At 35.1% G+C, this 27,500-nt stretch overlaps 3 protein-coding genes across 4 annotated transcripts in view; 2 read left to right on the top strand and 1 right to left on the bottom strand.

Annotated features, from left to right (window-relative positions):
* The window catches only part of znf451 (zinc finger protein 451), a 20,155-nt gene extending 15,921 nt beyond the window's left edge, over nucleotides 1–4,234 (top strand). For both annotated transcript variants that reach the window (XM_056470375.1, XM_056470376.1), the window contains exons 11-13: nucleotides 570–659; nucleotides 1,903–1,980; nucleotides 4,073–4,234. In XM_056470375.1, coding sequence (XP_056326350.1) covers nucleotides 570–659; nucleotides 1,903–1,980; nucleotides 4,073–4,113 — 209 coding nt within the window. In that variant the 3' untranslated portion in view covers nucleotides 4,114–4,234. The remainder of the gene's footprint in view (nucleotides 1–569; nucleotides 660–1,902; nucleotides 1,981–4,072) is intronic.
* A 988-nt stretch (nucleotides 4,235–5,222) lies between these two features.
* Nucleotides 5,223–13,035, top strand: bag2 (BCL2 associated athanogene 2). Its single transcript, XM_056470377.1, has 3 exons — nucleotides 5,223–5,486; nucleotides 7,909–8,018; nucleotides 9,969–13,035. The coding sequence occupies exons 1-3, from the start codon at nucleotides 5,365–5,367 to the stop codon at nucleotides 10,361–10,363; spliced, it is 627 nt and encodes a 208-aa protein (XP_056326352.1). The 5' UTR covers nucleotides 5,223–5,364; the 3' UTR covers nucleotides 10,364–13,035.
* Nucleotides 13,036–14,161: 1,126 nt separating this feature from the next.
* The window catches only part of rab23 (RAB23, member RAS oncogene family), a 22,050-nt gene continuing 8,711 nt past the window's right edge, over nucleotides 14,162–27,500 (bottom strand). The window contains exons 3-7 of the mRNA XM_056470508.1: nucleotides 26,844–26,929; nucleotides 24,604–24,760; nucleotides 23,323–23,405; nucleotides 23,148–23,240; nucleotides 14,162–21,397 (exon numbers count right to left, since the gene is read on the bottom strand). Of these exons, the coding sequence (XP_056326483.1) occupies nucleotides 21,258–21,397; nucleotides 23,148–23,240; nucleotides 23,323–23,405; nucleotides 24,604–24,760; nucleotides 26,844–26,929 (559 nt within the window). The 3' untranslated portion in view covers nucleotides 14,162–21,257. The remainder of the gene's footprint in view (nucleotides 21,398–23,147; nucleotides 23,241–23,322; nucleotides 23,406–24,603; nucleotides 24,761–26,843; nucleotides 26,930–27,500) is intronic.

Raw genomic sequence — 27,500 nt, forward strand, 5'->3', positions numbered from 1 at the left:
CTATTTACTTAATTATCTTCCTTACAATAACACTTGTTTTTAATGTTTCTTTTTAATGTTTTAACTTGGCCATTAAACAATCTTTAACGTTTAGCCTTGTGTAAGTCTGAAATATAATTCATTACGGTCTTAAAATGGTCTTAAAGTCTTGATGAAACCTGTAGACACCCTGTATTAGGAATGATTTATTAAAACTATTATGTTTAGAAACGTGTTGAAAAAAACTCAGCATTTGGGAAATATTTGGTAAAGGAGTAGGGTGAATATTTTTGTCATTTAACTATCGATGTATACTTTAATATATTTTCTAAACATATATAAATGGCTTTGTATGTATAATTATAAATATACACCGTACACACAAAATTATGCCAACTTTTATTTTGTATGCAATAAGTCGCGAGTAATCGTTTAACAGCGCTACAGTCCAACAATAATTTAGCCGTGGTGACGACTAATCTGAAGCAGCTCAAATTAATAACGTTTTTAATGTTTACATTTGTGCCATTTTATATCTCTGATGACTTTACTCTGCCTGAGGGTAATAATATTTCCCTTTTTTTATACAGGTGAAGAGTTTGAAGATGTAAACAATGCCATTACCTCAGGTGTTCTTGATGTTAAAAAAGAGGCGACGGTTTCACAAGACGATGATGATGGTAACTTTTCACTTTCCTCCTCACTCGTTTCATTTATTTACACTGGGAATAAAAAAATCATTACAAATTCATATTAAAAAAGTTAATAAAAGTCAATTTTAAAACATTTAAAGTTGTTTTCCAAGGTTAAACGTTATTGGAAGCAAGACTAAAGTCCCATAATGCAATTCAAAAGCATAAATAAACATGAAAATACATAAACAATAAAAACATCAATCAGAAAACTGCTAATTTATGGACATTTTTACAGTGTAGAAACAAAACTAATGATTACATTTATATATATTTTGTATCATATACACTGTAGATTCACTCATTTATTCAGTGATTCCTTCGGCTAAAGGCTGATTTATACCTCTGCATCCAGCAATCGCTGTGACCCACGCTACGCTAGCTGGCAGTAGGTTTTATGTTCCTCTGTGTCTAGTTTCTTCGTGGGTGTTTTGGTTTTTCTGAACGCTACAAGTAGCTCAAACTCCCTCATTCAGGGCGGGAACCTGCAGACAACTTGAATCGTGAGGTAAACACAAAGCAACACTTTCCATCTGGAGCTCCTTCAAGGGACTCCACACTTGTAAACACTTGCTCTATCGGGCTGGCGGCTCTCAGCACCACCCACGCTCATCACCGGTACCAAGCCGACCAATCACAGAGCTTGTGCTACACATCGCTGCATTTTTTGAGAGGTGCATGTCAGCTTCGGCGATGGCTATGCGAACGGTGCACCGGAGCATACACGTGTGCTTGACGCAGAAGTATAAATCAGACTTTAGTCACGTTATTGGTCCCCCCACCAACTATTCCAGCTGTTTGACACAACGGATACCCTTCCATCTGCAACCCAGCGCTGGAAAACACCCATACACACTCATTCTCACACACACACTCGTACACTACGGCCAATTTAGTTGATCAATTCCCCTATAGCGCATGTGTTTGGACTTTGGGGGAAACCGGTGCACCCGGAGGAAACCCACGCGAACACGGGGAGAACATGTAAACTCCACACAGAAACACCAACTGACCCAGCTTGGAGTCGAATCAGAGACCTTCTTGCTGTAAGACGACAGTGCTAACCACTGAGCCCTTATTATGTCTACTTAAAATCCACTTAAATTTGAGTTAACTTAATCGATGTGTGTTGGGACTACCTGAATTGTGTGGTACCCTGCATTCCTTACAGTGTAAGCACATGGAATACATGTAAGATCTAATTGGGATGCTCATTTGTCTTCGTCCTCAGCTAACTTTGACGAGGACATGAAGCAGGCTGTGGCCTTGAGTCTGGAGGAGGCCAGGAAAACTGCAGATCTGAGAACGGGTGCGTCACACCATCATTAGTTTATCTGAACACGTTTTTTTGCAACAGTAGTGCTAATAGTGCTATTTCTGTTATTTCCGAACAGTGTAGAGGCTGTACTGAGAGTTTCTGTGCGAGTCTCACTTCATGCATGAGTCAATCTGAGCTTTATTTTGCTAGTTTGTAAAGCAAAAAGAAGAGTAGTGGTGTTGGTAGGTCCGTTTTCTGTGATATTTGGGATTGTAGGCGGGTCTGATGAGCATGTGTGGGGTGTGCTGTGTCACTCAAGCTGAATAATGTCACAACAGCACTTTTGTATGAGCAATAATCACTGGATGGGACCTCTTTTCGTTAATTCGATATCTGTTTTAAATTAATATATGCATATTTTATTTTATTTAAGCCAATAAACATGGATGTTATTGGTTTCAGTGGACTTTGTCTTTCATACTTCATATTTAAATGGCAAAAAATACGTATTATATTGAGTCTGTCACTCTTTAAATATAATATTTGCTGCATTTTGTGCCACTAAATGTCTTCCTTATAACTTTGTAATCACGGGATGGAAATATTTCATAGATTTGATCTCAAAAATAGGCATAAATAAGTTACTTGTTTTAAATTAATATATAAAATTAGGATTTTTGAAACTAATAAACATGGAAGCTATTGTTTTTAGTGGATTTCTGTCTTTGATTGATCATACTTCACCTTTAAATGGCAAAAATAAAGTATTATATTGAAGCGGTCACTCTTTAAATATAACATTTGCTGCATTAAATGTCTTTGTTATACTAAATACATCGAGTATTCGCTGAATGGTTGGAAACATTTAGTAAATTTGATCTCTAAATGCGAATAAGTTGCTTGCTTTAAATTAATATTTGCAACCAATAAACATGGATGTTATTGTTTTAGTGGACTTAATGTCTTTAATTGATCATACTTCACATTTAAATGGCAAACATTAAGTATTTTATTGAAGCTGTCACTCTTTAAATACAGCTCTTGCTGCATTTTGTGCCATTAAATGTCTTAGTTATACTAAATAAATTGAGTAGTCATTGTGCGCATGGAAACATTTCGTAAATTCGACCTCTAAATGCACATATATGAGTTTATTTTGTGCCACTAAATGTCTTCTTTATAACTTCATAATCACTGGAGGGAAATATTTTGTAGATTAAATTTGTAAATATGCACTAATAAATTGCTTGTTTTAAATGAATATATGATATTTAATTTTTTTTAAACCAATAAGCAAGGATGTTACTCTTTTTCATTGGCTTTTATCGCCATATTTAACCTTTAAATGACAAACATTAAGTAGTATAACATTTCATATTGAAGCGGTCACTCTTTAAATATAGCATTTGCTGCATTAAATGTCTTCGTTACACTAAATAAATTGAGTAGTCCCTGCATGCATGGACACATTTAGTAAATTTGACCAAATAAGTTGCTTTTTTAAATCAATATATAAAATTAGGATTTTTGAAACTAATAAACATGGAAGCTATTGTTTTTAGTGGATTTCTGTCTTTAATTGATCATACTTCACCTTTAAATGGCAAAAATAAAGTATTATATTGAAGCGGTCACTCTTTAAATATAACATTTGCTGCATTAAATGTCTTCGTTATACTAAATACATCGAGTATTCGCTGAATGGATGGACACATTTAGTAAATTTGATCTCTAAATGCGAATAAGTTGCTTGCTTTAAATTAATATTTGCAATTTAGATTTTTGCAACCAATAAACATGTATGTTATTGTTTTAGTGGACTTAATGTTTGCCATTTAAATGTGAAGTATGATCAATTAAAGACATTAAGTATTTTATTGAAGCTGTCACTCTTTAAATACAGCTCTTGCTGCATTTTGTACCATTTAAATGTCTTAGTCGGACTAAATAAATTAAGTAATCTCTGCACTACAGTAAAGTTAAATCAACATAACAGTTTAAAGTTACAATGTTAGGCAGTTTTAAGGCAAAATGTCCACTCCATTTTTTTAAAGTAAAATAAAATAGTCACTCTTTACGGTGTGGATGCATAATTAAGTTGCTTGTCAAATTAATTATGACTCTTTGATTTTTCTCTTTGCAGAATTGGAAGAAGCCCTGAGAAGAAGTTTGGAGGAATTCTGACAAGATTATGATTTGATTTGAGAGTTTTTGTTTGTTCGTTTCGTCCGTGCACTGTACCTGTAGGCATGAAACATTTTTATTTGTTGTTCTTCAAAGTTTAAATAAAGCAGAGTAATTCAGACCTGTCCTGTTTGAGCCGTGTTCTGGTTATTGTCTTGTGTGTGTGTGTGCGTATGATGTCATGTTGGCCCCTGACCCTGAGAGCGGGGCCCACCCTTAATATGTGAGATACTGGAGGAGTGAATTACCAAGGGAAGTTCCAGCCCATGTTTGGGAATGTTACTCAAGAGCTGTGGAAACCGCGAGAACGTGGTCGCAAAGTGCTGAGGGGTCCGATTCAGTTCAGCGAATCGATTCTTTAGAACGATTCGTTTCATCGAACATAAAGCGAGCGATTCTCTTCAGATTTCTACGAGTCAGCATTTAATGTATTCCTTTGAGTTGTCTACATAAATAAATCATCAATATAAATGTTCCGACGTGCAACTGTTACCTTAAAAGAGCTGATGACACGTATATAGACTATAAAACAGTTTAAACGATATAAGAAAACGTTTTATTAAGCAAATATTTTAATTGAAATGTTTTTTAAAAAGTATTTGAGAATATTTATCACTCAAAACTTCACTGAAAGCTCGTATACAACCTTTTATCAGTATTGTTGTCATCTGTATTGTGTTGTTGTGGTATAATCCGCGTTTATTAAGAAACTTGTTTGTTAGCCTATGTTTTAAATATTTTTTACCAATTAATGTTCCCATAGCAAATAATGCTGATATAGTATTAAAACATAACTAAATTGACCTCATAACGTTTATTTTGTTAGTACAAAATGGTGTAGGTTCGAGTGTAACGTTATTTTGATTATCTGACTAAATTAAACAATGGACGTTTGTTTTCATAGCCTATATCTTTGTAAATATCACATATAAATGACATATTTAAATAGTACAACGTTTCATATTGAAGCTATCACTCTTGATTATAATATTTGCTATATTTTTGTGCCACTAAATGTCTTACCGGCTTGAGAAAAGACCGTTGAACATTTATAGCGCCAACACGTCGTCTGCTTCAGTTTGGTGATTCGCGAACGCTGAGAGTCGACTCACTTGAATCGTTTGTTCGTGTTTGTGCAGACCGGACACCACACCGGTGTATTTCTCGGCTTTTTCGTTGTGGTTTTTATCCTACAGGTCACCGCGCCCGTCGAATCATTCATTAACCGACTATTTAGCAGCATCAGAAGCGATGGCACAGGCCAAAATCAACGCTAAAATGAACGATACAACTAAAAACAAATTCACCAGAACCATGTCAATGGCAGACCGGTCCGGACGGCTGCTGGAGAGCCTGGATCAGATTGAAATGAGGTAAGATTAATAAATAACAATACATATAAACAATATCTTGACTCGCACTATAGAAATCCCATGACTGTATTTAATATTTATAAATACACATTACATTTCCGGTCGCAAATGATCAGGAGTGAATTAAGTTTTTAAAACATTAAAATACTACACACACTTTACTGTAAAGCATTAAAAATACAGGTTTATTTGATGGAATTTATTGCAGTTTTATTATACTATACTGTTTTTAAACTGACTAAATGTTTTTCAATGTGGACTGTTAGGAAATGTTGGTGTCAAACATCAACATACACACACCACATGAACAAATACTGCAGTAATTTATAGTAAATAAAGTAAATAATTATTAATCATGTGAGGTAATTATGTAGTTGCTATGGTAATACAGCAACTATAGATTTATAAACAAACTATTCTACCATACTATAGGATACTACAACACACCCCAGTTTACTAAAGTACACTACAGTATTTAATACAGTTGATCAGTTTACTATAGTTGATACTACAGTATGCTGGAGCATTCATTAACAAAGAATTGTGAATATTATAATATATACAGTACAATACACTGTACTTTGATTCAAAAACACTTTAGTTTACTTTATAATTATTATTGTACTATTATTGTTGCATTGTCATTTAAATTGGACATTTTAATTAACTAAAATTCTCAAATTGTGGAGCAAGAATCCATAATAAGACACAAGACTGTAGAGCCGAGTTAAAATACAGTTCACACACTTTACAATATGATTCCATTTCTAACAAAGAGCTCTGAAAATTGTTTTGTTTTTTGGACCAAATCTAATGACTACATTTTTTACAGAAGACACCTACTAAAATGTAAATCAGCGAAACAAAAGTTTCATAAGAAATCTTGTCCTGCATATTTAAAACAAGAATCATTTGTTGACTCATTAAAACATTATATTTTAAAGGATCTTAGTTTGGCTCTAAAATTGCCGTCAGAATACTTTAGAATGCCTCAAAACACAGATTTGACAGCAAATGTTTATTATTTCAAATAGAATCAAATAACATCAATTATTTTCCCTATATATTTTAATAAAAGTACAGGTCAGAAAAAGTATTTTATTTTCTATTTATATCTTCATCCATATTTTGACATTTTTTACTAAATTAATTCATTCATTCATTTTCTTTTCGGCTTAGTTCCTTAATAATCAGAGGTCGCCACAGCGGAATGAACCGCCAAATTATGCAGCATATTGTAACTATTTTATGATATATATTATAATAACTATAACTACTATGGTCACTATTATTAGCCCTCCGAGAAATTATATTTTCTTCAGTTGTCTACAGAACAAACCATTGTTGTCCAATAACTTGCCTAATTAGTTAACCCAAATAACCTAGTTAAGCCTTTAAAAAAACTCTTTAATCATTTTATATTATAATTATTCATTTTCCTTCAGCTTAGTCCCTTTATTCATCAGGGGGTTGCCACAGCAGAATGAACTGCCGGCTATTCCAGCATATGTTTTACACAGTGGATGCCCTTCCAGCTGCAACCCAGTAATGGGAAACACCCGTACACACTCATTCTCTCACACACACTACGGCCAATTTAGTTCATCAATTCCCCTATAGCGCATGTGTTTGGACTTGTGGGGGAAACCGGAGCACTCGGACGCCACACCAACACGGGGAGAACATGCAAACTCCACACCGAAATGACAACTAGCCCAGCCGAGGCTCGAACCACCGACCTTCTTGCTGTGAGGTGCTACCCACTGCGCCACCTTGATGCCCTAACAAAGTTCATTGAAACCTCAAATTAAATTTAGCCTAAGACTTTTCTTGTTTTTAACGTGTTCTCTGTGTGTATAAATCACTTTTATACATTTGCATTGATGCTGGCACCAAAATGGACGTCTTTCTTTTTGACCCATACTTTTTTGTAATGAAAAAGGTCAAAGCTATCGTCAATGTTGGGTTAAACTTCATCAAAATGTTGTATTTGGCATGTCTCTTTATTTGCTGCCTGTTGAGTGAGCATCCAGTTTAAAAGGTGATTAGAAAAACTGAGTGTAAAAAGTGAATAGTTGACTTTACACTGAAAAAAGTGAGTAATTGACATTACTTTTAATGGACTTGACTTATATCTGTGAGTGAACACATTGCTTTTAAAGCGTTTAGTTGACTTTACTTCAAATAGTGAGTAAACCAGTTGCTTTCAAAGCAATTAGTTGACTTCATTTTGGAAAAAAGTACATTTTACTGTACAAGCAATGGGTTTACTTACCTTATTAAGCGAATAGTTGATGTAACAAAGTAAACTTGTTCCATATGTATGTACATGAACTATATGCATAATTATAAAAATTAAGTAAACATTACAGTTTCAAGTTACGGCTACTGTTTACTGAGCTCAGTAAATGCTCTCTGTCAGGGTTGAAGCTCTGCGAGAAGAAGCCACGGCGATGGAGCAGGAGCGAGAGTATTTGATCGAGATGATCCAGTCCATACAAAACAGCCAAGAAATGAGGAGCATCTGCGACGGTAACACTTCTGTTCTGCCTGACAACCATAATGACTTCTAATAATGCAAAACATGTTAGACAAACTACGGCTCCAAAATACGTCACTCTAGTTTTTAAACTATAGTATCGTCAGTAGAGTCAGAGAAGGTTGAGACAGTATGGAAAACACACACACACAAATAAGTAGTGATTTCTAAATATACTTTGACTTGTATTTCATTGCAGACAAAACAACAAGCATAATTTAATGTGCTCCTCATGATTTTTATTTTGTTTTTAAATAAACACATTTTCCAATTTTGGTTCTTGCAACACATTTCAAGTAAAGTTGTATCAGTAAAGCATTTACCACTCTGTAATGTTACCATTCCTTCTCACATCACTTAAAAGACATTTAGGGACTGAAGACACCGAGTGATGAAGAGTTACAGGTGAAATTTTGTCCCATTCTTCCTGCAAACAAGTCTTAATGTCGGCAACAGTACTGGGTCTTCAAAATGTTCACACACTCTCTATTGGAGACAGGTCAGGACTGCAGGCAGGCCAGTCAAGTACCTGTATCCTCGTCTTCCACTGCAGGGCTCTGTAATGTGTGCAGACTGTGGTTTTGCATTGTCTTGTTACAATACGCATGGGCATCCCTGGAGAAGAAGGCAGCATGTTGTGCTCCAAAATCTCGATGTACTTTCAGCATTAATGGAGCATCACAGAAGTGCAAGTTACCTTTGCCAAGGGCACTGACACAACCCCATACCATGACAGACCTTGACTTTTGGACTTGTTGCAAGTAACAGTCTGGATGATCCTTTTCTTCTTTGGTCCAGAGCACACGACGTCCACTTCACCCCAAAAATACCTGAAATACTGATTCATCTGACCACAGTACTCGTTTCCACTGTGTGATGCTCCATCCCAGATACCTCCGAGCCCAGAAAAGTTAATGGCGCTTCTGGACACTGTTAACATAGGGCTTCCTTTTTGGCACAGTACAGTTTTTAACTGGCATTTGTGAATGTAACTACCTATTGTGGTACTTGACAAAGGTTTGCCGCAGTATTCCTGAGCCCATGTGGTGATATCGCTTATAGATGAATGAGGATTCTTGATGCAGCGCCACCTGAGGGATCGGAGATCACGGTTGTTCAGCTTAGGCTTGCACCCTTGTCCTTTTATGTACTGAAATTCCTCCAGATTCCTTGAATCTTTTAATGATGTTCTGCACTGTTGGAGGTAAAATATCCAAATATATTCCTCTCTACTATTGAGGAACATTGCTTTTTAACATTTACAATCATTTTCTCATGTATTTGTTGGCAAACTGGCGGTCCCCGGCCCATCTTTGCTCCTAGAGGACTAGACCTTTCTTGGATGCTGCTTGTGTACCAAATCAAAATTACAATCACCTGTTGTTCACATCGTCAATATTTCACCAGTTTACCTGATTACAAGCCCTAAACTGCTCCTTGCCCAACTCTTTTTGGAGTGTGTTTTAGGTCTGACAGGAAAGGATGAATATTTACAAATGAAATGAAGCTGAGCAGACAAAACATGAAATATTTTGTGTTCATATTGTCTGCAATCAAATACAAGTCAAAGCAAATTTAGAAGTCACTACTTTTTTATTTGCGTTTTCCATACTCTCTCAACTTTTTCTGAGTTCAGAATCAGATGCTGTTTGGTGTACAATAATAATGTTGCATGTGGGAAAACCACTAAAATGCTTGATAAAATATACAATAGACTACCTCATTTTACTTAACTTGGCCTTTAACGATGCAAAACTGTGAAAACAAAACATTGTTCAGTCAATTAAATAGTTCTGTATTGAAGTCATCCTTGCGTCTGATTTCAGACTCAATATTCAAAGTAGCATGATAAACAATACAGGCAGCATTAAAATGAACTAATGTGTGAATATAAAACCAACTCTACCTCATTATAAAACACATCTGCTTACCTTTGGCTCCAGGAGAGAGAGAAGAGCTGTCTCTGACCGCCGCCAGACTGATGGGCAGGACGCTGACAGTGAAAGTCTCTCTGGAAACCATCAGAAACCAGCAGCAGGAGGAGGCCTTGCAGAAAGCCATGAAGATGATAGATGAGATCGCAGGGAAGGTTCTGGAGGATCTGCAGTCGGCCAGGACTCGTCTGGAGGCTCTGCATGCCGCATGTGTTTCTGACACGCCACCGGTGCCTGTCGACCAGAAGTTTCAGAGCGTGGTGATCAGCTGCGCACTGGAGGATCAGAAGAAGATCAAGAGACGCCTGGAGACTCTCATCAGGAACACGGACAATGCGGAGAAGACCATTCAGATCATGGACAACCAGAAGGTGGATCTAGCCAAGCTCGCCAATGGAAAATAAGAGCTCACTTTCTTTAAGAGTGTTGGTTCTGGTAGTACAGAAATTATTCATCCTTGTTTGCCTATTACAGGGGTCACCAAACTTGTTCCTGGAGGGCCGGTGTCCTGCAGATTTTAGCTCCAACCCTAATCAAACACACCTGAATGAGCTAATCAAGATCTTAATAGGTATACTTGAAACACCCAGGCAGGTGTGTTGAGGCAAGTTGGAGCTAAACCCTGCAGGGACACCGGCCCTCCAGGAACAAGATTGGTGACCCCTGGCCTACTATATCCAATCAGTTTGCAGTAGAAAAAAACAAGCCACACCCATTCTCATTTAATATTCTGTTTCTCTAAGAACTGCGTCACAATATGAAACGGTCACAGCATGGGTGTATTTGTAGTCAAAGTGATTGATTTTATGCCAGAAATGATTATAGTATTAAGGATCTCGTTCTATTAAGACATTTAGGAAATTTCCATCCATAAATATATCCAAACTTCATCTTTGATTAGTAGTATGCATTGGTAAACACTTCATTTGGACAACTATATTAGTTATTTTCATAGTATTTAGATTTTTGTTAACCCTCAGATTCCAGATTGTCAAATAGTTGTATCTCAGTCAGTCATAACAAACCTGAAGAGCTTATTTATTTATTCAGATGAGCTATTAAACTTAATTTCTGGGATGTTTTGTGATCTGGGGACGCAATTGCATTCATTTATAAGACTTGATAAATAATAAAAGCAGCAATAAATCAAATAAAAGCAGTTTTTATACATTTTTTAAGGTTAATATTATCGTCCCACTTAAGATTTGTTGTTTTCTATTGGCTACAGAATAAAACACTGCTGTCCAATGAATGAGAAGAGCATTCAGATCTATAGATAACCAGAAGGTGGATCTGTCCAGTCTCGCCAATGGCAGATAAGGGTTTCCTTTAAAGAGTGCAGATTTTCTACAGAAATTATTCTGCCAAAGTACAAATTTTCTTTTGTTGAAGTATTTCCCAAATTATGTTTAACAGCAGGAGACTTTTACAATAGTTCCTATTTAAAAAATTTGGGCTGGAGAAAGGCGTATTTCTTTTTAAGATATAATAAATAATAACAACTAATAAAATAAATAGTGTTTTTATAAATAAATAAATAAGTGTTTTATTTTATATGATTTTTTAATCAGTCAATACTATTAGCCCCCTTAAGAATATTTATCGAACAAACCACCGTGACTTGCCTAATACACCTAGTTAAGCCTTCAAATGTCACTTTAAGCTGAATACTAGTATCTTGCAAAATAACTAGTTTAATATTATGTACTGACACTATGACAAAGCCTAAAACAAAACAAAACATAGTTAGTAGAGATTAGATATTACAACTATTATGTTTAGAAATGTGTTGAAAATACATTAATACAATTAAACATTGTATTCAAAGTATTTCAAGGCATGAACCAGTCTAACCATCCACAAGTAGAAACACAACACTATAAGCTGTGATTTGAAGCAGTGAAGTGTATAAAAATCAGACAAAAGCACAACTTCAATGCAGGGATGAATTACAATCCCAGTGAAGCACTGCCGATAACACAACCACGATCAGAAATATAGGAATTCATAATAAAAAGTTGTTGGAAGGTCAGTGCAAAATGTATGCACAAACTTATAACTTAATTACACCATTCAGAGTGATCCAGGGAGAAGGGGGCGGGGCTAAAGACACAGCACATCTCTAATTGGTGGAAAGTAAAGTCGCTTTTTCCGCCCATAAATTCCAGTATTAAAGGGGTAGTTCACTAAAAAATTGATTTCTTTTGAGCCAAAAAGAAAATACTCTGAGGAATGTTGGTAATCGTTGACATCTATAGAAGAAGCTAGAATAAAATGCATAAGACATGTCACTCGTATAGTTTAAAATAGGGAAAAGTGTAACATTTAATATGGCGAATAAGCCCCGCCTCTTAGTGAAGGAGCCAATCATTGATCGATATAGACTGAGGACTCTCCAGAGGTGGGGTTTAGTCTAGACGTGTGTTTATATGACAGTTTCTGCAGCTTCATTATAAACCCTCTGAGGTCAACTCAAGCACACACACGCACACACACAGGCGTTCTGCAGTATACCACTGATGGCCTCTTGGTCGTATGCATATTTATTTTTCTTGTAACTATATATTTTATCTCTTGTCTATATATTTCTTGTAAGTGTTGAACTAACGACAGAAAAGCTACAGATTTCACAAACGTCTGCGTGTGTTACTGATTTCCAACCCCTGATTACACCTTTATGATGTTGTCTTAATCACCATATGAAGCAATGTGAATGTGAGTGTGTGTTCAGATTTGTGCACATGAATGTATTTCCGAGCGTTCGTCATGTGCTCGTCTAATAAGGGCGTTTAGCTCTCAGCATGATGGGAATTTCACATTTGGCCGTCAGGTTTGAGTTTACAGCCTGCAACAGATCTGACAGGAGCAGCTGAGACAAACAAACTCATTACAGGACACACGAAAGCAATCTCAAGCTGCACGGGTGCATTTCAAAAAGACCAATTCTAGGCCAAAAGTTATTATAATATGAAGTATCATGTGCCGTTAAGATATTTAATAAATTTCCTATCATAAATATATCCAAACTTTATTTTTGATTAGTATTATGCATTATTAAACACATCATTTGGACAACTGTGTGTGTGTACTGTGTATATTTATTATGTATAATGTATATTAATATGCATATATTTGAGAAAGTGGGTTATTTTATATTTAGATATAAATGATCAATGTTTATGATACAAATTACAGCGAGAAAACTTAAGTATTGAACACATTGTCATGGTTTTTCCAGGGAATAATATTGCTAAAGGAGCTGTTGACATGGAATTGAACCAGATTTTGGTAAAAACCCAAACAATACAAACATAAAAACAAAACTAAACAGCACAAATCTGTGTGATAACAATGTAATGACAGTAGGAGAAAGAGCTGAACTGCTGAAATAATACTTAATACTTCATTTAAAAGTCTTTTTTAATGATGGCAGCTTAAAGACGCCTCTCATATGGAGAATGAAGCCTAATGCATTGCTCAGGTGTGAGTTTCTCATAGACTTCAACAGAGTGTCAAAATCTTGATGCTTCTGTGGGTCTCGTCTGTCAAATCTGAGATTTATTCCGTATTCTCTATTGGATTCGGTTCAGGTGATTGGCTGGGCCATTCTACAGCTTGATTTTCTTTCTCTGAAAGCGTCTGAGAGTCTCCTTAGCTGCATTTTGGATCATTGTCTTGCTGAAATGTCCACCCTGGCCCATCTTCATCATCTGCTAATGTAGATGTTGGACTGAAGCAGTCATATTAATATACAATGAGGAAGAGCTGAAGAACTACTCAGAGATTTCAGCTGCTGTCTGGGCGTTCACTGCCTTTCTACACCTCCCTTCCTTCATGTGTTTTTATTGCACATAACGTCATTTGTAAACTAACTAGTTTTGATTTCTTTGCTTGCTATCAACATCTGGTGAAAATTCAACGGCCCCTTTAGAAATATTTTCTGAGAAAAATGGTGACGTGTTCAATACTTATTTCGCCCACCGTAAATATCAACAAACACTGTAAAAAAAAACAAACATTTATTTTAGATGCGATTAATATATATATAATATTTAAAAAAACAAAAAGTACAGTCTGAGCAATTTGTGTCTCAATGAATATTTTAAAGGCAGTTTGTATTCTAAAATGATACTTATAAATATATTCATATACTTCAATCATTTCCTTTGCAAGACTGGAAATGATAAACAACGACAATGTAATATTCTCAGATATTTCCATTTATTTCCCCCACTGAGATTGACAATAACCTAATTTAATAAAACAATAAACCTCTATGTATAAAGCCTTGCGTAAAACAGTTCCAACAGTTCTGTAATGAAACTCAACAATGTCTATGAATAATAAAACCTACATATGGTAAATCAGTGGCCAATCAGTGTATCAGGTAAATACAGCCCTGACTCTCTAGATTGCATTCTAGATTAGTTTTATACACACATTGTTTTCCTTTAACATTGACATAATCGTTTTGTATTAGTGCATATATGATTGTGCTCACAGCAAGAAGAACAATCAAATCAAAACCACTATGATAGAGTGTTTATTCTGTCCTTTATGAAACAACCACTCAAAAAAGACAAATCACACAAACAGACGAGTGAATCTGTGTGCAGGATTAAGATTAAAAAATCATCAAATACAAAAGCACTTCCACACTTCTGCCCAGTGCTGGCGTACTCTCGAGATCTACGGCAAACCCATGAGGACAACAGTAATGAGAAGATTAAAGTAAGCAGCATTTCCAAAATGAAAAAGCAGAAGACATGTGTTCCCGTTAGAAACAGTGAGAGGAGTTCTGACTGTATATTGATGATGACCGAGCTTTAACATGTTAGAGTGATAGCAGATAAATGAAGCGCCTTTAATGCACTCTTTAAAAAAGGATGGGTCATAACCCAATGTTGGGTTAATTTTTATTAAATTGAAATGACACTTTTTAGCCCAGAGGTTTGGTTTGTTTATATTTGACCCAACGTTAGGCTTAATTTTTCCAAATTGAAATGACACTTTTTAACCCAGTGGTTTGGTTTGTCCATATTTGACCAACACTAGGTAATTTTTTCCATTTAGAATGACACTTTTTAACCCAGCGGATTGGTTTGTCCATATTTGACCCAGTATTGGGTTCATTTTCCTATTAAAATTTCAGTTTTTAAGCCAGTTTGGTTTGTCCATATTTGACTCAAAATTGGGTTCATTTTTCCATTTACATTACACTTTAAAACCCAGCAATTTGATTTGTCCATATTTGACCCAATACTGGGTTACTTTTAATGGTTTTTTTTTCCAATTAAGTTTAAACTAGTTTTAACCCAGTGGTTTGGTTTGCCCATATTTGACCCAATACTGGGTTACTTTTTACAATTAAATTTAAATTAGTTTTAACCCAACAGTTTGGTTTGTCCATATTTGACCCAGTAATGGGTTAATTTTTTCAAATTAAATTTAAACTAGTTTTAACCCAGTGGTTTGGTTTGTCCATATTTGACCCAGTATTGGGTTCATTTTCCTATTAAAATTTCAGTTAAGCCAGTTTGGTTTGTCTATATTTGACTCAACATTGGGTTCATTTTTCCATTTAAATTACACTTTTAAACCCAGCAATTAGATTTGTCCATATTTGACCCAATACTGGGTTACTTTTAATGGGTTAATTTTTCCAATTAAGTTTAAACTGGTTTTAACCCAGTGGTTTGGTTTGCCCATATTTGACCCAATACTGGGTTACTTTTTCCAATTAAATTTAAACTAGTTTTAACCCAGTGGTTTGGTTTGTCCATATTTGACCCAATACTGGGTTAATTTTTCCAATTAAATTTAAATTAGTTTTAAACCAGGAGTTTGGTTTGTCCATATTTGACCCAGTAATGGGTTAAATTTTCCAATTAAATTTAAATTACAGTTTTAACTCAGCAGTTTGGTTTGTCCATGTTTGACCCAATACTGGGTTAATTTTTCCAATTAAAATAAAATGACAATTTTTAACCCAGCGGTTTGGTTTATCCACATTTGGCCCAATGTAGGATTTAATTTTCTAATTAAATTTAAAATGTACTTTTTACACCAGGGGTCGGCTTTGTCTATATTTGACCCTATATGGGGTTAATTTTTCCAATTTAAATTATATATATATATATATATATTTTAAACCTCTGGGGCTTGGTTTGCCTATGTTTGACCAAATGTTGGGTTCCTTTTTTCCAATGAAGTTTAATTTAAAGTATCTAACCCAGCGGTTAGGTTAGTCCATATTTGACCAAATGTTGGGTCAATTTTTCCAGTTAAATTTAAATGGCACTTTTTAACCCAGTGGTAGGATTTGTCCATAGGTGACCCAACATTATGTTAAAACAACCCAGCATTTTTTAGAGTGCACTCACATGTTAATGTGAAAATGCACAATAATCAACGCAGTAAACATGAAGGCCGTGGCGGTCCAGTACCGTCAGTCCACATTCATACATGAATGCAAGGCATGCCATCGATGAAGAAACACAATCAATCCAATATTAAACCACATGTTTTCCAGGAGAAATCCCAAAATAAACCCGCTGAAGCTCCGCCTTTTTAACTAACACAGGGATAGTAAACAATTAAAGTCGATCCTCAGGGGTCCGTTCTTCCTACATCGAACAGACCCCTGACTCACTTCTGATTCAGTAAAGTAACACACACAACTTCATTTCCTTTATGGACTATATGATGAAACCCAATTTAGTAAACGTTTATCACGTTATCTGCATCAGTTCGACAGCTGCAAACGTTTATTTCCCCGAATGTTCAGTTGTGCGTTTCTCATGGCTTCAGTGGTTAAGGCTGGCAGACTTTGGGAGGCTAGTTTCAGTCATGAATGCTCCTCTAGAAACATTCGATCTCCACATATATAAAGTACAGACTTGTGCAATGCTTTTGTTCTAATATACAGATATAAAGCCTAATATCATACTGAAAGCTTGGATGTGCGATGTTTGATTAAAACAGATCGAATACCATTTTTTCTTCCAATAGCATTCAATTATATTTAGCTGAGTGTGTTTTTGTGCTGGTCTTGGATGGTTCAGACCTGTCATGGATATGGCAGCAAGACTCTGTCATAATGAACAATTCATTTGATCATTCATTCAAATGATTCATTCAAAACAGCTGATTCATAAGGCAGATAGATCACCGACTCAAATGAGTCATTAGAAACAGCTGATTCATTAAGCAAATGCATCACTGACTCAAATGATTCATTCAAAACAGCTGATTCATTAAGCAAATGGACCACTGACTCAAATGATTCATTCAAAACAGCTGATTCATTAAGCAAATGCATCACTGACTTAAATGATTAATTCAAAACTGCTGATTCATTAAGCAAATGGACCACTGACTCAAATGATTCATTCAAAACAGCTGATTCATTAAGCAAATGGACCACTGACTCAAATGATTCACTCAAAACAGCTGATTCATTAAGCAAATGGACCACTAACTCAAATGATTCATTCAAAACAGCTAATTCATTAAGCAATGGATCACTGATTCATATGATTTATTCAAAACAGCTGATTCATTAAGCAATGGATCACTGATTCATATAATTCATTCAAAACAGCTGATTCATTAGGCACATCACTGACTCATATGATTAATTCAAAACAGCTGATTCATTAAGCAAATGGATCACTGACTCATATGATTAATTCAAAACAGCTGATTTGTTAAGCAAATGGATCACTGACTCAAATGATTCATTAAAACAACTGATTAAGCAAATGGATCACTGACTCATGTGATTCATTAAAAACAGCTGATTCATTAAACAAATTAATCACTGACTTAAATGATTTGTTCAAAACAGCTGATTCATTAAGTATATGCATCGCTGACTCAAATGATTCATTTGAAACAGCCGATTCATTAAGCAAATGGATCCCTGACTCAAATTATTCATTTAAAACAGCTGATTCATTAAGCAAATGGATCACTGACTCAAATGATTCATTCAAAACAGCTGATTCACTAGCCAGATAGATCACTGATTCAAATGATTTTTACAGTCAGTGCCCATTAATGGGGTTTGTTGAGTGTAGATGCACTGCACTAGGCCACTGTAGAGCAGTATTCTGAAAACCTTTATTTATTATTCATCATAATGTCATGCCTCTGAATGGATGTTGACAGAAACTCCCTTAAAGTGTTTTTACTGTCCAAATATTACAAATATAGACAAATCCTGCATGTAACAGATGTGCAGATGCAGAACTTCAAATTAAGTCTGAGATATTATATTAAAGCAAAATATGCAAGCAGCATTATTGATTCATGCACACCGAAAATGTGTATAAGTGTGAAGGGCTGGGCGATATATTCAACGTTCACTGTACTTTATGGATTTCATTGGAACTTAGACATGTACTGGAATTTATTAGACAGAGAATGGGAGTGTTGTAAAGATGTTTTAATAACATCAGATTTAAAGGGGCAGTTCACCCAAATATGATAATTCTGGCATCATTTCTTTATCCTCCACTTGTTCTTGTTGCTAGAAACAGCTGCGGCCGAAAGTTAACATGGCTTATTTATTAAATTATCCATTAATTGTATTTTAGTAATGTCTTCTCCTACCCCAATCCTAAACACATCACAGCAATGTAAAAACAGTATTTAAACCGAATATTATTCATATTGTTTATTAAATTGCCCACTAAAATGTATTTTATTAGCATCTACCCCTACCCTAACCCTCACAGTAATGTAAAAACAGTAAATATATTGATTATTTTTCATATTATTTATTAAATTACGCATTAAATTGTATTTTATTAACATCTACGCCCACCCCAGATCCTCACAGTAATGTAAAAACAGTAATTATATTGATTATTATTTATTAAATTACCCATTATTGTATTTTATTAACGTCTACTGCTACATCAACCCTCACAGTACTGTAAAAACAGTAATTATATTGATTATTATTCATATTATTTGATAAATTATCTATTAATTTTATTTTATTAATGTCTACCCCAACCTTTATCTTAAATCCAATCATCACAGTAATGTAAAAACAGTATTTAAACCAAGTATTATTCATATTATTTATTAAATTACCCATTAATTGTATTGTATTAACGTCTATACCCTACCGCAACCCTCAGAGCAATGTAAAAACAGTAATTATACTGATTATTATTTACTAAATCACCCATTAATTGTATTTTATTAACATCTACGCCCAGCCTAACCATCACAGCAATGTAAACATAGTAATTATTGTTGTACAATAGCACAAAAATCTACAGCTGTATCCCTTTTAGACTTTACCTTTGTTTCTTCTGTTGAAAACAAAGGAAGATACACTGAAGAATACTGGAAAAAGCAGATATTTACTTCCATTTGTGTTCAACAGCAGACAGAAATTCAGAAACCCACTTGAAATGATGAGGAAATGAACATTTTAGGGTGAAATGTACCTTTAAAAGCATCATAATCTGTGCATTGCTTCAAATATTCAGGTTTAATCGACTTCAGTATTTAGTGTGGACATAATTTCTAAGAGAAATGAATTTTCCGTGAAGTACAGAAGGCAAGTTTATATGTGATTATAATGTTTACATGTCATTTTAATGATATCAACCAACTGTAAAACTGAAAAAACAATGAAAAAGACACATACACTCTTTAATAGTGTATTAAAATTTAAACTTTTGATATATTTTATATTCCTGCCAATTTAAAAACAATAAAACAATTTATGTAAATGAATTCAGATGTTTATCACTAAAATCCACGTCGAATGTTGCTGCAGAATTTAACTTCAGTGTGATGATGTATTTCAGAAACTGAATATTGAGGAGGGGGTGGGGTTTATTGTTGGATCCTCCTCTTATGCAGATGAAGGGGCGTGGCTAAGCATATTTCACCCCAAACTGACCTCATCGGAGAAGACTAACAATGTGTGCTAGCAAAATAAACACCGCAAATTTTGATTTCACCTTTATTTTGGTGGCTCAGTGGTTAGAACTGTGGCCTCACAGCAAGAAGGTCGCTGGTTCGAGTCCCGGCTGGATCAGTTGGCGTTTCTATGTGGAGTTTGCATGTTCTGTTCGTGTGGGTTTCCTCCGGGTGCTCCGGTTTCCCCCACAGACTAAACACATGCGCTATAGGGGAATTGATTAACTAAATTGACCGTAGTGTATGAGTATGTATGAGTGTTTCCCAGTACTGGGTTGCAGCTATAAGGGCATCCGCTGCATAAAACATATGCTGAAATAGTTGCCGGTTCATTCCGCTGCGATGACCTCTGAAAAAGAGACTAAGCCGAAGGAAAATTAATGAAAATGATTCAATATTGTATCGTCCAGCCCTATAGCAGTACGTGTGCAATGTTTTACTCTGTATTATCTAACAAGCAGACCAAAAGAAACTAATAATAAATCCAAAAATGATCATTTTTATTCTTCTAACTCCTGAATTTGGTGTTAAAATATGACGGTTTCAGTGTTATGATATTAATGCATATCACGGACGTTGATTTGACAGGTGATGATTGATTATTTCATAAGCATTTAAAAATTTCACCACTTACTAATGCTATTTACAAGTACATGAAGTTTAGAAACATTTTGGCACGGTGTTAAGTGTTACTACGCTTTCTTTTCATACAAAAATACCTATAAGAACGTATGAGCTGACAACATTCATTTAAGAAACAACAGGAAGAAGATTGTGACAGCAAACGACGCGTCTCCATCAACACTAACATATTGCACAACGGTGAACAGTCCAAATGCACAAATGGTGAGTTAAAAAGTTCAAAATCTGACTTTATTTTTATTTGTCTAAGTAATCTCTGAAGGTTACCCTGCTGTTTACCACATTAAATAATGCACTCTGACTGTGAGAAAAATAGATTCGCTTTTCAATCAAGTGTTGTCTTGTTAAAACGTGAGCGAGGGCAGCGTCTGACAGATTTACAGGTCAATACAAAAATAAGCTGAACAGACCTCAGATTCGCCAGCACTCACTGAAGATTCGATTTTTAGGATCATGATCACTTCTGAGCCACTAATGCATATTAGATTTCATTATGGGGTCAGTTTTGATGCCTCTAACGGTGCAAAAACTCACAATCTAGTGTTTTTGTTTTGTGTTTTTCTCTGTGTGGCCAGAAGAGGGCGCCAACACACACACACACACACTCACACACACAATGACAGACCTGCTCTGCACTGAACATGACTTTAGCGGTTAGCGTGAATGAAGCCTGCTCTCAATCCCACAATGCATCTGTGGTGTGGCGCTCTACAGGAGTCTGCAGCTGCCGAAGGGGTTTTTCGTTTTCTTCGTCCTCTGCTTGTTTGGTCGCAGGTTTACGATCTCTCGGCCATTCAGATCACTGCTGTTCTGGTTTGGATGGCCGCTGCCCGTCGTGTTGAAGACGCCTGACAAAAAAAAAAAAGAGCAGGACAAAAATCAGCATCCAGATAAAGACAGAGTTGATTTATTTAGTATTTATAATTAATTGTGTATTTTTCTTCGGCTTAGTCTCTATTTCAGAGGTCACCACAGCAGAATGAACCGCCAACTATTTCAGCATATGTTTTATGCAGCGGATGCTCTTCTAGCTGCAACCCAGTACTGGGAAACACGCATAAACACTCACATTCACACATTACAGCCAATATAGTTCATCAATTCCCCTATAGCGCATGTGTTTGGACTGTGGGGGAAACTGGAGCACTCGGAGGAAACTCACACGAACACGAGGAGAACATGCAAACTCCACACAGAAACGCCAACTGACCCAGCCGGGGCTCGAACCAGCGACCTTTTTCTGTGAGGCCACAGTGCTGACCACTGAGCCACCATGTCGCCCATACCAAAGAATTATATATTAGTAAATACATAAACTAATACAACCTGACTGTAAAGTGTAAAGTAATTTTCAGACAACACAAAACTGAGGTTTTAACTTCAGAATAGTTTAGAAATCAACATTTGGTGGAAAAGCCCTGATTTCCAAATGCAACCCTCATCTAAAATGTCAATATTAGGTTTACAAACGTTTTCCGTAGCTATAATTATATATGCTGATTTGATTAAACATTTCTGATTATTATGAAATTATTAAAATAGTCATATATTATTTCAGGATTCTTTAATAAAAGTACAACAAAAAAACATTTGACCTATTTTAAAAACATACTTCAATTCAAGCAGACATTTTTGGTAACATTATGAATGCATTTAATCAATTTAATGTCTAGATAAATTAGGGATGCAGCGATTATAGATTTTGGTTGTACGATTATATTCTGAGGAATAATTACAGTTTCACGATTATTAAGCATTCATTAATTTCAAAACACTACAAGTTTAGAAAAAAATAAATAAATCACAAGAAAACTCCTAATATTTTCACTTTATTGTGTTATTTATTTTTTTACTTTACTGTATTATTCATATATAATACAGCACACAAAATTATAAAAAAACAAACAATAGTCCATTTCTCTTTGGACATAAAAATGTAAACATAATTAATAATTTTACACTGATAAATAAACGACACAACAAAACAAATTTATTAATTAATAAAAATAAGAATAAATTAAAACAATTGTGTTTGTCCAATGTAAATCTAGCCTACATATTAGCTAATTATTTCCCTTTTAAGGAGAAAAAAATATAGTCAAAGGCTGCTGAAGCTCTGTCTGAAAGGCACTTTTGATCAACTATTTTAGAAAATTGTTTAATATTTTTTATTTTGTATTTTTTTTTTCTCTCTTTGGAGTAGAAATGTGTGTATTTCATACAAAGTATGAAGCTGACCAGTCCAGTTTTGTCACTTAACTTGCGGTGCACTTGCGACATTCTTTCAACTAGGTGCGCCTGGAAAGCGTGAGTGAGCGTGTCGTGCAAAAGACGCGATATGCGAGCCATAGTTAATCCAGTGTGCATGCTTATTAGCCTCGGTGTACGAGCTCAGAACTTTAAACTAGCGCAGTTGGCATAACTTTATTTAGTTTCTGCAGTTTTGTTCCATGCAGAAACACAGTGTAGAGAAGTCTTTACGATTAACTAACCGTGATGATTTACAGTGCGGTTAATAGTGAAATCAGTTAATCGTTGCATCCCTAAGCTGAATCAATGTATTAACTTCTTTTAAAGATGCTGAATTTGATGTCTCACCTATTTTATTGCTGGATGTGTGAATGATGTCCGTCTCCTCCGCTGACTGTAGCTTGAGTCGCTGCAGATATTTATCAGCTAGATACTTAAAAACTGCAATATTAAAAAAAAACAGGAATTCTGTTTAACATTAGAGCACTATATGACATATGACTGTCAAAGCGGAGTCGCTCACCTTCATTGACATTCAGATCCTCCTTTACTGACGTCCGGTAGAATCTCAACTTCAGCCTTTTAGCAAGACCTTCAGCCTCTTCACTAAAGAAAAACAACAAATACATTTCACAACCCAAAACATTTGAACAAACCGAGTCGATGCCTTGTCAAATGACACTTTCCCAACAGAAGTTTTCAACAGAGACCAACAGAGTTACATTTTAAAGCTTTAATCTATATGAAAACACAGCCAGAACTTAATATCAACCTCAGCATAAACAGATGCATTTTATTACAGTGTATTGCTGTTCTTTCACTCCAGAATAATGACAGTAAAAAGTGTATCAAGCATTTTGCATTCAAAGAAAGCACATTTAATATTCCTGCCCATCCTGTTTTCAAAATAAGAGTCCCACATACATGGTAAACTTAACATAGGCTTAGATCAAATTAAAAATAAGGGAAAAAAGATCACTGTAACCTCACTAGTAAACATTGTGGCCAATCAAACACAGCCTGGGGCATGCATATTAATGATCCCATGTGCGATGTAACAGTCTGTGTTTTGTCAGCATTGGCTAGATTTTTGAGGCTCATGATATGGTCATTTCCATGTACTGAACTTTTATTATTCAGCTACATCTAAGTATATTTAGATTTTTATTATATGGCACCTTTAAAAACTGTCTTTCCACTCCGGAATAATGACAGAAAAGGCAGAGCGATACGACATGATGCATAAACAAGTACTTATATTCAGCAGTTTACATGTGTTTGTTGCCTCATTACAAACATAAGTGCATATATATTTCACAATATACACGTTAAACTAACAAAAGACAGAGTTAAACAGACTTTATACCTCTTCGGGTGGCACTAAATAGATTTTTACAATGTATTTCCAGCAATTTGCATTCACAGAAAGCGCATTCCTGCATGTCCTTTTTTCAAAATAAGAGTCCCGCATAAGTAGTAAATTTAACATAGGCTTGCATGCATTTAAAAATAAGGGGGAAAAAGATCATTGTAGTCTTACTAGAAAACATTGTGGCCATCAAACACAGCCTGGCGCATGCATATTAATGCTTTAGTGTTTTAATACAATTTACTAGATTTTAACCAGGATTTTACACTCATTGAGGCTCACGGTACGGCCATTTCCATGTACTGGACTTTTATTATTCAGCTATATCAAGGTATATTTCGATTTTTATTATATGGCACCTTTAAACACATAAAAAACCTTTATATTTTTACACTACATCGTTGTCACGTAAATGCAGCCTAAATTCTTGCTTACTTCTTGATGACGGTGTCGTCCAGCAGGTCGATCTTGTTCTGCACCAGGACAGTGGGAATGTCGCCCACCTCCATCTCCACCTTCTCCTTCCAGCTGCTGATAGCCTCGAATGACTCTCTGTCGGTGGTGGAGAAAACCAGCACGCAGGCCTGAGCTCCTGCACACCAAACACACACATATTACAAAACTACTGCTGAACACACACCTGAAAAGAAGCGTCCCGTTATCAGTGTTTGTACACCTTTTTCCTCCTAAAAATTCCATGACTTTTAGGTAAATACAGAATAAATACAGAATATCAGGATTGGGTGGCACAGTGGCTCAGTGGTTAGCACTGTGGCCTCACAGCAAGAAGGTCACTGGTTCGAGCCTCGGCTGGGTCAGTTGGCGCTTCTATGTGGAGTTTGCATGTTCTCCCCGTGTTTGCATGAGTTTCCTCCGGGTGCTCCGGTTTCCCCCACAGTCCAAACACATGCGCTATAGGGGAATTGATGAACTAAATTGGCTGCAGTGTATGACTGTGTGTGTGTGTGTAAATGAGAGAGTTTGTGGGCGTTTCTCAGTATTGGTTGCAGCTGGAACGGCACCTGCTGCGTAAAACATATGCTGGAATAGTTGGCGGTTCATTCTGCTGTGGAGACCACTAATAAATAAAGGGACTAAGCTGAAGCCAAATGAATAAATATCAGGGTTTCTGCAGGATTCACCAAGTCAAATTTAAGACTTTTTTTAGACCTTTTTTAGGTCATCGAGAATTAATTTTCAGACTTGTATAGGACTAAACTCTGAGGATTGTTTTAATGGCATAGCAGTAAAAGTATTTACTTTCGCCTCCAAGAAATGCATTTTAATTAGTTACTTCTTAGTCATTAATTTGAATTAATATGTCAAATCAAGCATTCCATAGTTGTGTACATGCACATTTTTTCAACATAACTTAAAAAAGTATATATATATATATATATATATATATATATATATATATATATATATATGTATATGTATATATATATATATATATATATATATATATATATATGTATATGTATATATATATATGTATATGTATATATATATATATATATATATTATATATATATATATATATATATATATATATTATATATATATATATATATATATATATATATATATATATATACACACACACACACACATACACACAGTTGAAGTCAGAATTATTAGTCCCCCTTTGAATTTTTTTTGCTTTTTTAAATATTTCCCAAATTATGTTTAACAGAGCCAGAAAATGTTCACAGTATGTCTGATAATATTTTTTCTTCTGGAGAAAGTCTTATTTGTTTTATTTCGGGAGGAATTAAAGCAGTTTTGAATTTTTTAAACACCATTTTTAGGTCAAAATTATGAGCCCCTTTAGGCTAATTCTTTTTTCGCTATATTATACAATGACTTGCCTAAATACCCAAACCCCCTAGGTAACCTAATTACCCTAGTTAAGCCTTTAAATGTCACTTTAAGCTGAATACTAGTGTCTTGAAGAATATCTAGTCTAATATTATTTACTGTCATCATGACGAAGATAAAATAAATCAGTTATTAGAGATGAGTTATTAACACTATTATGATTAGAAATGTGCTGAGAAAATCTTCTCTCCGTTTATTGAGATGTATTGTTAGTGATTGGATGTGTGTTGGACCGATTGGGTAGCTTTAAACAAAGGAAAATTAAGACCTCTTTAAAATGATTTAAGACCTTCAGGACCATATTTCAATGGATTTAACTTGTTTTTTAAATGTAATACTTTTTAAGGACACCCTGGCTTTTAGTACAACACATGACAACCTATGTAATTTATAATACAAAATAGCATGTATTTAGATAGGGTTTACATTTCCTAAAACGTTTGATTGGACAGGAAGGACAGAAAAGTAAAGAGGCTTTAACCACTGACTCTACCCTTAGGCATATTTATACACAAAATAATTGAATAATAATGAAGACTGAAACTACTGAAACAAACTGAACTAAAACTGAACTCCTGAAAACAAATGATAGAACTAAACGCCTTGCAGAATTCATTTATTATATTGAAATATTATATTATATTGATATTATATTGAAAAATATTTGTTAAACCAATTTCAATGACTTCTCCATGTAAATAAACTGTGGATTTACTTGTTTTTCCCAAAATTTTGCATACCAAAATTCAACGACTTTTGGATACCGTATGAACCCTGTGTTGTTACACACTGACCTCTGTAATAAGCTTTAGTGATGGCATCAAACTCCTCCTGTCCCGCCGTGTCCCACAACATCAGCCTGACGTCCTCACCGTTCACTCTGAAACACACACAAAGCACTCCACATAAATATACTGTATACATCGGCTGCTCTGTGATTTAATGCCAGCTTTCTTGTCTAAAAATCTATAAGATTGAAAATATAAACACAACTTTAGGGTTAAGGGTTAATTTTATAAAATGTGTTGTTTGTACACCAAGAGTATTATAGTAAAGTAAAACTAAAGCCACAACTAAAAACATATTAGTGTGTCATTTTGGTTAGTTTACAAGCTTTAACAGTTTACTAAAATCACTAAAAGATCATTTAGAAAAACTATACTGACATAATAATCAATGACAAACTAAATTTCAACTTTAAAATTTACTTGAAATTGAAAAATATAAAAATAAAACATGAAATTCTGAAATCGCTGAAATAAAAAGTACTCGGCTCAGTTGGCATTTCTGTGTGGAGTTTGCATGTTCTCCCTGCGTTCGCGTGGGTTTCCTCCGGGTGCTCCGGTTTCCCCCACAGTCCAAACACATGCAGTACAGGTGAATTGGGTAGGCTAAATTGCCCGTTGCTCGTATTACATGAACGCGATCTCAACTTGTAATACTGCGCTCAC

This window comes from Danio aesculapii, chromosome 13, assembly GCF_903798145.1.
Source record: "Danio aesculapii chromosome 13, fDanAes4.1, whole genome shotgun sequence".
Taxonomy (NCBI): domain Eukaryota; kingdom Metazoa; phylum Chordata; class Actinopteri; order Cypriniformes; family Danionidae; genus Danio; species Danio aesculapii.

Bases quoted from the DNA above. Each gene is read 5' to 3' on its own strand.
- bag2 (XM_056470377.1), top strand. From the start codon at position 5,365: ATGGCACAGGCCAAAATCAACGCTAAAATGAACGATACAACTAAAAAC. The intron at 5,487-7,908 runs GTAAGATTAATA...GCTCTCTGTCAG, and splicing joins CTGGATCAGATTGAAATGAG to GGTTGAAGCTCTGCGAGAAG. The intron at 8,019-9,968 runs GTAACACTTCTG...CTTTGGCTCCAG, and splicing joins AATGAGGAGCATCTGCGACG to GAGAGAGAGAAGAGCTGTCT.